This window comes from Sphaerodactylus townsendi, linkage group LG04, assembly GCF_021028975.2.
Source record: "Sphaerodactylus townsendi isolate TG3544 linkage group LG04, MPM_Stown_v2.3, whole genome shotgun sequence".
Taxonomy (NCBI): Eukaryota; Metazoa; Chordata; class Lepidosauria; order Squamata; family Sphaerodactylidae; genus Sphaerodactylus; species Sphaerodactylus townsendi.
Window position 1 is genome coordinate 82,913,144 of NC_059428.1, and position 15,743 is coordinate 82,928,886.

At 43.4% G+C, this 15,743-nt stretch overlaps 1 protein-coding gene across 1 annotated transcript in view; it reads left to right on the plus strand.

Annotated features, from left to right (window-relative positions):
• Positions 1–15,743, plus strand: part of SH3KBP1 (SH3 domain containing kinase binding protein 1) — a 190,285-nt gene that overhangs the window by 16,534 nt on the left and 158,008 nt on the right. Inside the window, 1 exon segment of the mRNA XM_048493335.1 lies at positions 14,017–14,174. Within this exon segment, the coding sequence (XP_048349292.1) occupies positions 14,017–14,174 (158 nt within the window).

Here is a 15,743-nt window from a genome sequence, read left to right on the forward strand (position 1 = left end):
AGCCACTCTAGCTATTCTAGCCCTCCTTGGTAGTCCGTCACATATGCTAATATCAAGAAGGCCTGTGGGGAGGGAGAGGATATTGATTGGTGGGAGCCAGCCCTTGGTGGTCAGTCCATCTGGCAGTCCTGGCACCATGGCACAACTACTGTTGGGACAGTGACACCTCCTTGGTGGGGAAGTGTTGTAGGCTTGCCCATGGGCCCATTTCAATGTGGGGCTGTACCACTGCTCACTTCCCCTTCTTGTGTTCTGCCTAGAGGTTGGGGAGCCATCTCATTTACCCTGGTGTGTTGGTACAGTCTCAATGGGACCATATTGGTGGAAGAGTGCCCTGGCACTCTCTGACTCCCCTCTACCTACCCCAGGCGTATCTAGGGAAAATGGAGCCCGGGGACAAAATCTGGATTTTGTGCTCCCCATGTTATGGTGTTGTATCCACTCCCCCCAGGTGGGGAAACAGCCCCACTTTAAATGTTGTTTAAACTAGAGACCCCAGATTCTCACTTTAAGGTGGATTTAAAAGGAGAATCTGGGGTCCCTAGTTTGAACAAGTGATGCTGGAATCCACCCCCACCCAAACAGCATCACTTTCAATGGTTTTTAAACTTGGTAGCCCAGATTCTCCTTTTAAATCCACCTGAAAGGGAGAATCTGGAGTCCCCATTTTAAACAACATTGAAAGTGATACTATTTTGGGGGGATTCTCCCCCACCCTGAAACAGCATCACTTGCAATGGTTAAACTGGGGACCTCAGATTCTCCCTTTAAATCCATGCCGAAGGGGGCGGATTTAAAAGAAGAATCTGGGGAAATTTGGAGGGTGCCAGTTGTCAAGAGTGCAATTATTAAGATAGCAGCACCAAAATTTCCAAGTATCTTCAGAAGACTCTCCTGATGATACCACCCAGGTTTGGTGAAGTTTGGTTCAGGGGGTCCAAAGTTATGGACCCTCAAAGTTATGGACCCCCATCTCCTATTTGCTCCCATTGGAAACAATGGGAGAGGGAGCACCACCTTTGGGAGTCCATAACTTTGGACCCCCTGAACTAAACCTCACCACACCTGGGTGGCATCATCATGATAGTCTCCCAACAAATTTCTGAAATTTTGGTGCTGCTATCCTAAACACTGCACCCCCTGCAAGCCAAAAACGGAAAAACACTTAAAATACAAAAAACCATAAATGAACCTGCATTTTTGCACCCCCCCCAGGGGGCGCCCGGGGACATTTGACTCCCCATATCCCTATGGCAGATATGCCACTGACCTCCCTACCACCTCCCCATCACCCATGTGTGGCTTGTGGCTTTTGATGTCCGACCACAGATCCCTCCCTATCAAAAATAGACCTTCCAGTTGTTGGGGATACATGTAATCCTTGTGGTGCTGCCTGGTACTCACCAGTTTTGCAAGTTGCGATGGACACAGCATCTGTTGAGGAAAGTGGCAGTGGTCTTAAAGGCATCAGCTGCAGCCCAAGGGCTGCCAGCTGAATGCTTGCATCAGGTGACAGTGCATCCCATGCTCTGGTGTGGCTGCCCTTTTTGAAAGCCTGCCTCCATTGTTTCCCAAGAATCTCTGATATGGACTTCCAGCTGAGCAGCTTTTTATTGCACATTCAAGAATGTGTACCTTGGGAGAACATTTAGAACCCCATCCAAAAGTGTGTGGGGGGGGGGGGCAAAATCCACTCCTGGCACATGACTGCACTAGTGGATTTACCCTCCCCAGGGTATTTGTCCCATAAGAGGGCCAATTCCACTGGCATGCAACCACCATGACCCTCCCGTATCCCAAGAACCCTGCTGCTGCTGGTGGCAAAGCAAGGGTGGGCTGGAGGCATGGCTGGGGAGGAGCTGCCTTTGCCAGCATTACGCCAGTGGGCTGGACCGAAAAGGTGGCATAAGTCTGTTGAGGCCCATAGAGGTGGGGATACTTTTTATTTATTTATTTATTTATTTTTATTTATTTATTAAACTTTTATACCGCCCCATCCTCTGGGGCTCTTTTTCACTTTGCGAGCTTCTTCACATTGATGCATCATTGCGGCAACCTGTTGCCTCTGGTTTGGATGGGACTGTACAAAAGTCTGCCTTGGGTGAACATCCTGTGTTCAAAGTGCCTGCCCTCAGAAACACGTTCTGGAAAAGAAAGTTTGTCTTGAATGCATGTGTCTCATCCACTCCTTTGCATTTGGAAAAGTTTGCACTCAAAATAAATCCCCAAGCTGAGTCTGGGGTCCCATTCACATGCCTATTATTCGGCATTTTTAAAAATGTGAGGTTTAAGTAAGTTTGCAATGAGATGGATTCCAGCACCCATGGAAAAAGCCAGCAGCTCTTCAGGAATCCCTACCCCTTTTCTGGGGCAATGGGAATGTTAGTGAAGCATTCATTCATTCATTCATTCATTCATTCATTCATTCATTCATTCATTCATTCATTCATTCATTCATTCATTCATTCATTCATTCACATCAGTGCTCTATGGATAATCTTATCTTGAAAAAAATTAAAATGCAAGGGGGAAAAATGACTGAAGGGCCAGCGAAAGAAAAGAGAAAATGGTTGAGGGGAATATTCAGCCACTACACAGGAGAATGGACAGGGTTCAGCTGTTTGGTGGGACAGAGAAATAAACAACAAATCAATATGATCACATGCTCAAGGGAAGCTGGCTCAGAAATGATTTGGGAAACATATCAAGGTAAAAGTTTTTGTGAGAACACTGGAGAAAAAGTAAAGTAGAAACATTTCCAGAACCAAATTGGATGGGAGGGAACACCTAGAATAACAACAACAATAACAAACAAACAACAAACAAAAGATAGCATTTGGTGGCAGGATGCGATTTAAATGACTCATGTAGAAAAAGCCAAAATTTGAGGGGCCAAGCCTGAGTATGAAATAAAAATTAACAAACTGGATCCATGAGGAATTGCACGCAAGTTGGTCAAATAAACTATTGGGATAGTCTCTCCACCATCTAAATCTAACACTTGGTAGAATCAAAGGATAAGAAAAAATTGGAAAGAAGACATTGTTACCAAAATGGTAGCATCTGTCCATTTTTGGATGGGGAATTAGTAGGACAGATCTTGTTTTGTGAGAGGGGATAACTACAATAAATCTGTACAAGTAAAAAAAAAAGTTTAACAGTTTTTATTTTTCTAATATTTATTAGAAAAAATAAAATAATAAACTTACACATGCTCAATGGTAAAACACAAATGCACGGAGAAATTTGAGAGTCCTAGGATTTAGAGAGAGCTGAGGGGACAGGTCTGGAATAGAGCCGGTCGTTGTAGGAAGGGTGGGTGATATTTATCTATCTTGAAGAGGAAAGGTGCAGAAGTAGAGTCCGAGCTGGATTCCAAAGAGTTGGGGTAAAGCAGTTGGCACACAGTGTAACTGAGCCAAAGATGATCCAGAAGACACCAGGCAAGCCAGAGTAGCTGAACCAAGGCAGCTCAGAGTACACTGGGGGCAGCGTTACTAGACCAGAATTCAGACCAGAATTCAGTCCAGAAACACTAAGCAAAGACTGCAGGGAGAGCAGCCCAGTTATAGGAAAATTTAGCCCTCTAGCAGTGTTAAGAGAGCTTAATCTTCCCAAACAAAGAAAGTTCTTGTCCTCCGGGAGGGAACCATGGGGTGGGGGGGATGTTGGCTTAATGACTCAAGCCAGGGAACATCCAATGGTTGATTAAGTTGCAGTAGGCTTGAGTGGCAGTAGCATTGCCTTTGTGACTAGAAAACCAGGTACACTAGGGAGTCCAAGGGCAATGGCTGGTTCACAGGACATCATTTTCCAAATGACTGCAGGAAGGGCATACTTAGTTGGTATGCATGTGACATGTCAAGCTGGAGAACTTGTCCAGACAGATGCTGTAGGCATCACAGTACAGGACTGGAGATGGCATGCATCTTGAACCTGTATTTCCAGGGTACCTCTTTGGAAGACTGGTGTAGCACTGCTTGAAAACAGACCCCCCCCCCCTCCTACCACAGGTTGGTCTGGTAAAAACATGGTTGAGCAGTAGTTCAAACTGCTAAAGTTAGCATCTAAGAATTAAGCAATAACATTCCCAATTATTTGTATATCATTATATTGAATTGATAGGCTGCAAGCTTTCACTGGTAGTTTAATTAATGTTTAATATCATATTAAAGCTTTTGCTTAATCAGTTGTGCTAAAACTGAAGGACACATCTCTCAAGACTGCATTTTCCCTTTGCTAAATTTGATAGCGGGTGGGACTAGAGAGAGCACTGAATTCACAGCTTACAGGTAATTTGCAATTTAGGATGAAATCTTCTGGCTTTCAATTTTTGCAGTAAAATATTCAATTCAGGTGAGTATCATAAACACTATTTCATTTTCAGAGTTTTCTAGGCATCATGGTATCTTGGGTTGCATGTATTTGTACCATAATTTTACCATTTCTCTTGCAAAAAAGGAACATTTTATAAGCCTCACCATATAATTAAAATGACATGCCATTTTTTTTCTTTTAAAGCAAGTTTCAAGCTTCAGTTGCATTTGGATTTTTATGCTACTTGCATGAAACTCATGACAGGAACTCTGACTCACAATACCACCCAGGACTTTATTGGACCAAATCAAACCATAGAATGTCATAGAATTCATGTAGCTTTCCCCTTTAACAGCCCTTAGACTGTGATAGAGTTGAATTTGAGAGAGATGTAGGAATGTGTCTGAAAAGGGAGCAATCCACAAACACAAAAGAATGGGTATGTTGCAAGAGTTCTGACTGAAAAAGAGGTTCTTCCAGTGGTCACCAAACATGTACCTATGATGGGAAATTTGACCCAGTGTTGAATTTTTAAATGCTAACATTGTATTTTCAGGGGAATCATTTGAGCCAGTGTGGTGCTGCTCTGAACTAGGATCTGGGAGACCAAGGTTCAAATCTCCAGTCTTTCATTAAAGCTTGGAGGGTTACTTTAGGCCAGTCATCCACTCTCAGCCTAGTTTACCTGACAGGGTTATATGGAGAAGAGGAGAATGATGTAAGCTGTTTTGGGTCCCCATTGGAGGAAAAGGTAGGGAATTAATAAATAGAATAAGCAAAAGTTTCAAATTGTGTGCTTTCTGAGCATCACACATAATGATGGCACACTGAAATGTTAGGTGTGACCTGTTCCCTTTCCAGTCCCGTAAAACCAGGTAATTGCTATGTGCTGCATGCCGATAAAAATATGTTCTGTCCCTGGGGAACAGAACATAATGTAAAACTGTGGATTGTGCTCTGTGATTTGAATTTATCTTGTATGAGTAAGAAAGAGTATTTGCTTCCACAGATGATTGGGGAGTGATAGACAGCAAGAATAAAGGTTTTTGACCTTTGTTCAGCAGGCATAATGACATGTGTTTTAAAGAGGAAAAAATGTAAAAGTGCTATTCTCCTGCTTAAGCAAGGATCTGCAGCTGTTTATGGTAATAACAATTTTTCATTCCTTCTGGTATGCTTTGTTGAGTATGATTTCTGATTATGGGCTATTGGATGCTAAATCTTGTCCTTTACTTTTTAGGTATCATAAATACAGGTTGCCTTTATTAGGTGTTTCTTGTAAAGTAAAGATTAAAGGTAGGCATATAACATTTAGGTTTACAGTGGCATTATAAATCAAGGCAGTACCTGAACCACTAAAGGCCTGTTTTACTTATGTAGCACTTAAAGTATTCTGGCTAAGTTCATTTCTAAAAGGATGACAGCATTCACATGTGTCTCCCATTTCTTTCATCCAATGTGTTAAATTCTTTTTTATGTTGCCAGTTCCTTTTCAGTTAGAATTGTCACATGTATCTTAAATATAATCAATCCACAAGGCAGTTCCTATTCTTCCCTTGCACATATCAGTACAAATTTCACTGGATCACTGTGGATTGTACCTTTATTGCATAGTAATGTGGTGAATGTTGAAATTAAAATGGCATTGTTTTCAAAAATCTGTGATATAGTCAAACCTGATTTGCAAGTTGTGATGTGAAAGGGGAAGAGAAGTCAGGTCATCTCACTTCCTAAAAGTCTATTTTTCTATTTTTTTTCCTAATGTACTGAAAATGCTGACTACAAAAGATTGTAATTCTGTGTAGTTAGGAGTACAATACTCAAACAGGTTTTAGCAAGAGCTTTGATAAGTATTTGCTTTCTCTCAGCAAGCAACTTATATAATTAATGCGAAGAGAGACTTAATCTACTTTGTGTGAATTTACTTAATTTACTCTGGGTCTCACTGCACATTATGGTGACAGGCTTGCATTTTAGAGCAGATATGATATATGTGTGTTTATGTGTTTGGAAGGAAAGAGCGGAAGAGATAAGGGCGGAGGAGTTGCAGTTCAGATGTAGCAAATCTGCACTGTGTTCAAGGAAAGGTCTCAGATTCTGTCACTGGCACCCACAGTTAACTGATCTGAGGTTAGCAGGGCTACTGCCAGATGGAGTACACAGTACAGAGCTTGGGCAAAATCAACAACTGCCCGTACATATGTCTTCTCCATTGTGGCCTTCACCTTGTGAATGGTCTGCCTGCGGAGGTCAGGAAGGCTTTCCACAAAGCATTCTACTCTGAATTCCTATTCAAGACAACCTTTCTACACAGGCAATAGGGCTGCATTATACTAAATAACTACAGTTACTTGGAAAAAGTATTAGGCATATTCTGTACAATCCAAATGTCCTGGGATGGGGCAGTGACTTATCCTGGTTTGTGCAAGATTTTTGCACGGTTCCTGCTCCTAAATTGGGGGCGCCTCATGCAATTTCCCTTATTCTGGGGTTTTCAAAAATCACCAAATTGGCTGTTCTTTTCACATATCCTGCGCTGATCCCACTGCCATGCAAACACCATGGCATCTGGACCAGTTTATTTTTCCTGCCTTGCTGCCCGATCTTCTGTACCAGCAGCCCGCCTACCTTGCTTCCCCTTCTGACGTCACATTCTTCTCTCCCGCTGACCATTGCAGCCCTTCCCAACCCCATGCAGAAGCCCACTGACATTCCTCCTCGGTTAATGGGGAGTCCAGGTCTGCAATTTCCCCACTCTCCTCTTTGTGCATACTGTGTGTTCGAGAAACTGTGCTTGGGAACCACACTAGTGTGAACGAAATGTGAGTATTTCATCCCGGTCTTCACTTGATTCCTACATAGAAATGTGTAGCCGTGCGAAGGGAGGAGCCGGGATAACATTGACCCGGAATATACTATCCTAGTTCTACCCTGGTGTAACTGTGCCGTGCGGAAAACGCCTTAGACTATGGTCTGTGCTGCTGCGTATAGCTTTCTGAAACTAGAATCCTATCATGGAATTTTACATCATTTAATGTGTCATGTTATTTCTTACGCTTTGCTTTAGTTCTGATTTTACATTTCTGATTGGTTCTACATTGTTTACAATTGACATTTGGGACATTCAGTATTGACCCACTCTGTGTAATCTGCCTTGAGCCTGAGTAAAAAGGGTGAAATACAAATAATACAAATAAATAAATATATTAATACTATTTTTAAGCATGGAAACATCAGAGGAGCTCTCTATGCTGAACTGTCTCCATGCTGGCTATTTTCTACCCTGATTTCATTCACCTGCTCATTTTCTTCTTCAGCAAATTACGGGACAATAATGTGAGTTGAGAGGAAAGTTGTGGGGAAAGCTTCAGACTGTGAAAGACCCTGATCACTTTAAGTGCAGTTAACATTGAAGACTGCACAGAAACTGCAGCTGTTTCAGAAGATGGTAGCTTGTCTGTTGGCAAGATTAGCCACCTGGCTTCTATGACATCACTGTTGAAAGAGCTATGTTGGTTGGTTGTTTCCAGATTCAACTAAAAATGCTGCTGTTGATGTTTAAGGCCTCTAAAGATTCTGGCTTCTGATATTAAACAGAACATCTTATCCCTTATCTCCTTAACTCATTACAGTAGCATGGTACTGTTTTACATATTAAGTAAAAACCTTCTCCTTACAACTTTCCTCGAAGGATATCCTCAATGATTGTAAAATGGATGAAAACTTTGTACTCTAGAGTATTTAATGTATTAGCATGTGATTTGCTAACTGACTTCATTTGCTGGTGGTTGTATTACTGCTGCATATTTATGGTTTGCAAACTTTTTATTGTGCTTTAAGGCTTTTAATTTACATGCATTTTATTACAGTGATTATTTAGACACATTGGGGGCTGAAAGGTAAGATAGAAATGGAAGATTGTATTGTAGTGTCTAAAGCCATAATGGAAAGAGAACCAGTTTCGATTTTGGTAGCTACTGTTTGAGTCAACATATCACTATTTATATCAAGTCCATCTTTCTTTTTTCCCTTTATCTTCTAGTTATTGTGGTCCAAAAACAAACAGAAGGGAGAATTGTGAATGTGCAATAGGCCATCTCGCTTTATTTTTCTCTTTCTTTCAGTACTACCGATTGTCCTCTGAGCTTTAGTCTTCCCCACTTCTGGACATTTCCCCACTTCTGGGTCGGACATACGTCTGGGCATGCCCAGGCTTTAAGTCCCCTTGAGCAGATGAAAAAGTAAACTCCTCTAGACCTTTCTCAGCTGCTGCTAGCCTTGTGCGGTGCGGTGTAACTTGAAAAACAGAGTAGAATAGAAAACAGACACATCTCCCTCGGTCAGGTTTAGTAAGCATATGTCCCAACCTCATTTCAGTATCTCAAATAAGAAGGCAGACAAAAAAAAGATAAATAACAATTTACACAATTTTATCTATACATTTATAGTCTTGTGTGTGGTCCATGTCTACTTCTAAGAGTTTATTTTCTGACACATCAACAATTATTAAACAGCAATGGTTGGATGAAATTGAAATCCTTTGGTTTCACCATTAGTGCCACCCCCCACAGTGTGTGAATTGTTATCTTTATTGCTGACTTACAGGCATTCATTTGTTGAAAAATTCTTTAGAAATGAAATGGATACTTCAGATTTTGTAAATATGGATGAGCCAACACAGAGACCAGTAGGAAATTGTTTTCCTTTATTCCGACATTATGTAGGCCTTTGATCATTTATGGTGAGATTGGTGTCTGTGATTCCCCAAACCCAATAATCCTGTGCAGTGGTTTCTCCTGTGGTTGCTTTTTTTGCATGTTGTTTGAGCCCATGATTACCCATCGGAAAACATGGAAAGATTGGTTGCTCTGAAAGATAAATGTGCCTTTAAAAAGAGCTTGATACCTTTAAAAAGAGTTTGAACTATAGTGTCATCTAGTGGCATGATACAAACATTACATGGTGCCAGACTACAACCAAAAGGAGTCTGTGGAAAACACTTTTATGTAATAGGGATAAGCGTTAGCAGTTGCACTCCACCTGGACACATGTAAACACACCTCACTCCTCCCACTCCTGTGAGGTGGACTCAACATATCACCCACCACACAATCATTCCATACTGTGCCACAAAGAGAAACACATCTCACCGTGACATGCCTCTGAAGGTGTCAGATACTGGTGAAATGTTAGGAGCAAAAACTGCCAGACCACTGCCATACAACCCCAAAAACCCACACCACTAGTTGATTCTGGCCGGGAAAGCTTTTGGCCATGCAATTTTTGAATTACATTTGCTTTGTTTACTTATTTATTAGTTGAATACTTGTTAAAATGTGCTGGCAAAAGTTGTAAAAAGCTGAAGTGCTGGTGTTGTGATTGCTGATTGTGTTATTATTAAGAAGCAAACAGATAAGCATATTTGCAGGCTTTTGATTTAGCTGGGGGCTGGGAGCAGGTGGCTGGAAGCAAGTGAGTCCACAGGTGGTGTCACGGACCCCCACCCCCATGCCCACCAATATTGCCTGGTCAGCCACCTCTCCTCCACAGCATGGCTTCTCCTGGCATCTGCCCACAAACAGGCTTCAGGAGGAACAGGCAGAGGTGGCCCCACTCACACACCGTCAGCATGGAGAACACCACGCTGAGAGACAGCAGCTACATGGGGACCAGCACTGCAAAGGCTGGGCAGGAGCGTCACGAATGCCGTCCTGCTGAGGTGGCAAGATGAAAGTGGTAGCAGTTATGGGGCACTCTCAGGACCTACTGTCCGGCCTTCCTTAAGCACAGGAAGGAAAGGAGGTTTCGGCAGCCCTGCCATTGTGAGCCTTTCCCCTGGGAGGAGGGCAGCATCGTGGCAGACCCAGTTCTATGCCTAAGAGCTGCTCAGACAATGTGGGGAGGGGAAAAAGCCACTGGGGATGCCAGCAGTCATGCCACAGGGGGCATAATTTTATTGCTTGCCTTGGGCACTATTTAGTGTAAGTACACCCCTGTTCCCCTGGAAGAAATATTTGGATATTTCCTAACCTGGAGTTGGCAACCCTGACTCCTTCCACCCAATCCATCTTTATCTGCCCCTGTGTCTTCTGCTTTCCTTCTCCCCTCCCACCCCGGCAACTTCTACCTAAAAAAAACACTGTGGCCCAGTTTTGTGATACCAGCCACTGGGCCAGGCCCACTTGCATGGTAGAGAGCCTTCAAGGATCTGGGGAGCACTTTACTTTCCCCTGTATTTCCCTCCCCATATTCTCTTTCTCTCCCCTACCCCAGCATCCCCCACCCCTTCTTTCACCTATTTGCTCAGCGCAACTCTGGGCACTGTGGCTTCCCCTACACATAATCCTGCTCTTGCTGGCTTGCCTAGACCGACTTTGGGTGGCAAGGCCTCCCCTTCCCATGCCTACTTTTGCTTGCTTGCGTGGAGCTTATGAGGTCCCCCAAGTCTGCAGAAATATTTGTTTGGGGTGGGTGGTGTCCCATATCTGCAGGTAACTAAATCCACAGATGGGGACACACAGGGGACTTAGATAAATAGATTGTATCACATCCTGTGGAAATCTGGTAAGGATGGATATTGGCAACAGCTTTAGGCAACCTTGGGACAAATCTAGGATCATTAAACTTACCCAAGAATTAGCCAATAAAAGCATTTAACTGTATCTAGGAGTTAGGTTCCTATCTCAAAAGGCAATTAGGAATCATTTCAATCAAGAACAATGTAGCTGATGATTTTGGCAATAGTTAAGCAGTTTTAACTCTTAAATAGAACAGCATGTTTCTTTCAGTGAAGAGGTATTTGGGAAATTAAAATGGGGGTGCTGCAGCTTTCCTCAGGCACAAGAAAATGTTTCAAGGGCTGATGAACTCCCACCTCTTCCAAATAAGAAGGTAACATCTGCAGCTACTTGGTCCTATGAGTGTCCTGTAGATGTAACAGTTCCCATTATAATATGTTATCTTAATAACTTCTTCATAACATTTCCCTGGCTGTCTCAGTTGCTTGTTTCCCTGACAACTCTAGCAGTGGCACAGATAGTACATGGCACAGATAGATATCTACATTGAAAGCTACTGCACACTGGTATTTCTTTGCTTGCACTTTCAACCTCTTAAGTCATAAATAAACTGAAAGAATGTGTCCTGGGGATGATTCCCTTGTGAAAGAATCTGGTATTTCTAAATGAGCTGTTCTGGATTCTGGCAGCTAGACTCCTGCAGCAGAAGAACACTACTGGAATTTGTTATTTACCATGATGTGTATGTCGGAGGTGACAACAATCAAGAATTGCACCTGTGGGGAAAAGCCACTCTAAGTGGCATTCTAGTATTGCTCTCCACACACTGTCCTCCTACTTGAAGAGAGTGTATTAGTTCTTAACATTCAATTTACCACTCATAGTTTTATTTTGGAAAAACCAGAATAACTATTATTGGCTTAGACTTTCTGATCTGTAATAGAGGTAAACAAGAGTTACAGAAAGAAAAATCAAGTGATTGACAGGAAAAAAATCTATGTAAATCAAATATTAATACATGTTTCATCATCAATATTTCATCTACATAGAAATGTCAAGTAAGGTCAAGACCCCCACTGGAAAGCTGCTCAAAAGACAAGTTAAGACAAACCACCAGGAAGTCTACAGGATCCTTTCCTATTTGTTTTCAAGCCTATTTGTTTTCAAACCAAAATGACCTTGGGGGATCACCATGTTGTAGTGGTGTAGGAGGGAAAATGGAGCCTGGAGTGGATTCCCAGTTTTCCACACACCCCATTGGCTCCCCGCCATGCATGCCCCACTTACCTTGGCTGGCGGCAGGGAGGAAAAAAATTGGAGGCCCTCTCTTGCTCGCCTCCACCCACCCCTTGGGCAGCAGCCGAGCCAGTCAAGGCCTGCCCAGGCAGCACCTAGCTCTGCTCCATATAGTGCTGTGCCTGGCTGTCAAAAGTGTGCAGGGCAATTTTCCAGGCCCCCCCATGTGACTCAATGGGGGCCGCCTGGGGCGATTGTCCCTGGATGTCCCTGTTATAGCTATGCCTATGCCACTCTGGGAAATTAAGGAATTACAACTCTCTTGATTCTCCTGGTCTTCTCAGCTTTTGGTACCATCAATTATGAACTACCCTTTGGATTTAGGATTAGGTGGCGCTGTTCTGCAGTGGTTTTAGTTATAAGTGGAAAGTAGGTTTCAGAGGGTGGTTATGGGGCACTGGTACTCCTTATAGGTCATGTGGGGTATCACAAGGTTCCGTCTTGTTTCTCATGCTGTAGCCACATAGGAAAGAAAAGTCCAGAGATTTGGACTGAGTTGGTGCCTCTATGTGAATGATACTCAACTCTGTTTTGTCCTTTCATGGGATCCCCGGGCAGCTGTGGAATCTTTCTGAAGGCAGTTTTGGAATGGATGAGATACAGGAACTGAGGTATATCCTGTTCTTAATGGACTTGCACTCACCCTAGGCAAGCAGGTTTTAGCTTGAGCCTGCTGCTGATCCTGGGTCTTCTTTTGGATAAGCAGGTGACTGCAGCACTCAGGAGCACCTTTCATCACCTGTCATATTTATTCCCTGGGCAAAAATTCATGCCATTATTAAGTGTGTCCTGGGAACATCAGCAAGGGCTACCCTTGAAGAATGTCCAGAAGGTATAATTGGCACAGAACACTGACTAGAGTTGGTGCTAGGGACCATAGCACTTCACTATTGTTCTACCTTCTCTGGCTCCCAATTTGATTCTGGGCCCCATACGAGGTAGTGAGTGTTAGAGCCCTATAGATTGTGGAACCAGCAAACCCTAAGCCTTGTCTATTCCCATATGAACCTACCCAAACACTATGGTTATGTTTAGGAGGCAGCTTTCTGCACTCCTCTGCAGTCCTCTGCAATCAGAAACTAGATGGGTGGCTGCAATAAATGATGAAACTGGTCACAGCGATACATTATGGAATTCCCTAAGCAGAGATATTTGACTTCCTCACTCTATCATTGTCTTTTGCTAACTGATATTTTTCTGTTGTGTTTGGCATTCCCCCACTGAGCTTCCTTTCTATTTTTGTTTTTTTTTTGTTAATTATTGTTTTAATTTATATGTAAATAGTGTGTGTGTTTATATCTGAAACATACTCATATTTTAGGATGCACATGTAACCTTATAAAGTACATATAATTTGGGGTGGGCATTGAAAATGTCTCAGAATAAAATGACGTTCATAATACGTATTTGTAGCAAATTTCATCTGTCGAGTTAGGACATAACAGTGAATAAGGCGATGACAGCTCTATTTTGTCTTCCGATGGAATCCCAGGGAGGCTATGGAACCCAACTAGTGAGTGAAGTTGGATAACAGTTTCTAAACTGACTCCTGCCTTCTTGAACATGGTGTGGAAATTACCTATAAAGAATATGACAGATATATGTACATAAGAAATAAGGTAATTAAGAAGAAAATTCATTATGAAGTCAAGTTTCCTGGCCTTCATTATTTTTAAAGAAGGACGTTACTGTAACCTAAACTGTCAAAAAGCTGTGGAACAGAATTTTTCTACACATTTCCATAATATGCCATTTGCTCAATATGCAATGAGTTTGAAGTTAGTTTATTAAATATAATTAATGTATTAGCAACTCTATAAAAGCTGTGAAAGATCTTTGTGGAGCATTTTCTCATTCTGCTGTGTATTTTTGTTCTTCTTTTCAGTGGAAGCGATAGTGGAGTTTGACTACAAGGCTCAGCATGATGACGAGCTGACAATCACAGTTGGTGACATAATCACCAATATCAGAAAAGAAAATGGAGGCTGGTGGGAAGGGCAGCTCAAAGGCAGAAGAGGTTTGTTCCCTGACAACTTTGTAAGAGTGAGTACAAAGTGAAAACTGTTACCGTCTTGTTCTTGCTGTGTTAGTTACCTTGTTGAGATGCAGGATTGACATGTTAGTGATGAGTACTTCAGAAATTTGCCTGCTAGTCCTCTGTCATTGTAAAACGCACACACAACACACCAAAACCTAATGAGAACGGTGTTATGAGCATTGGCATGTAACAGTGAATTTGGTTCTGACATACTACTGTATGGGATGTTTCTCTGTTTCCAGATTTTCTCTGTTAGGATTTCCATCCTTGGTAGTAATCAGAATAATGTGATAAAAGTTAACCTGAAAAAAATATTCCTTATGTTAGATATAACTCTAGATTGCACTTATCAGAAAGTAAATCAAAGAATCCATTATAATGATTCTTGGATTCCTATATGTTCTGTTCCAGAAAGTAATGCTTCAGAATGCCATCAAAAGCTACAGATTCTTATATTATTTTAGGTACTGAGAAGTCAGCATGGCAAACATTGTTTGTAATTGTTTGTAATGTATATTGGAAAGATCCAGTAGACATAAAGAAATCCAAGATAATTTGCATACATAGAAAAATGAGCTGAAGCAAATAAGGTCAAGCAAAGGCTTGCAGTGGCCAAACAGCACCCAGAGACAAAACAAACTCTGGGTGGTGCCCCCTGTGCATGCATGCAGCGCACTCCACAGAGCCCCACCTCTATGTGGTGTGGAGCACCGAGCCGGGCAAAACTCTGGATTGGCCGCCCGCGCCCACATGGATCAGGGAGCCCCATGGCTGAGGATCGGTCCCTGGGCTATCTCCAGGCTGGCCAGCTGGCAAAGATGAGCTCCTTCACATGCCAGGAGCCTGCATGGTGGCCGAAGCCAAGGGGGCGCACCTGGAGGTGGCATGGTGCTGAACGAGTCCAAGTGCGGGATCCTCCCTCTCCCTTGGCACTGGCCTGCAGCCAGATAAAGAGCCCCAGATGGAGGCAGCTGTCAAGAGAAGGAAGCAGCAGCAGAAGCCGAGCCTAGCCAGGGCCAGAGGTGAAGGAAGGGGGAGCCGCATGAAAGCGCTGAGCAGAGTAGGTGAACCGCCCGCCCTGCTCCCATGTCACTGAGAGGAGAGGCAGCGAATCCCCAGAGCCCATTAAAAAGCCAGGCTTAGGAGAAGCCAACACCTCCATAGAAGGCAGCAGCAGCAGAGCAGCCGACCAAGAGCACCTATTGCAGCACCCAGCTTCTCCTCCCCTGTCCGGTGAGAGACCCACCATGAGCCAACCTTTCAGGGCTGCTTCACCTGCTGCAACCCGGGAGCTTCCGCCCCCCCCCCCCAGGGTCACCACAGAGTCTGCTGGTCTTTGAGTGCCCACTGCTCCAGGCCCCCCGCTGGTCCCCAGCCCATGCTGCCTTCCCCCTCCGGGCAGCAGTGGGTGGGCAGCCTTACCATCGGTGCGGTGGAGGGTGGCAAGCAGCATGAGGACAAATGGTTCTTTGAAGGCCATGGCAACCCCAGCACTGATGGCACGGTGCTCTGCCTGGCCACCTCCCTCACCTCTCCTCAGCCCCGCCCACGTCGTCAAAGAGGATGACATGAGT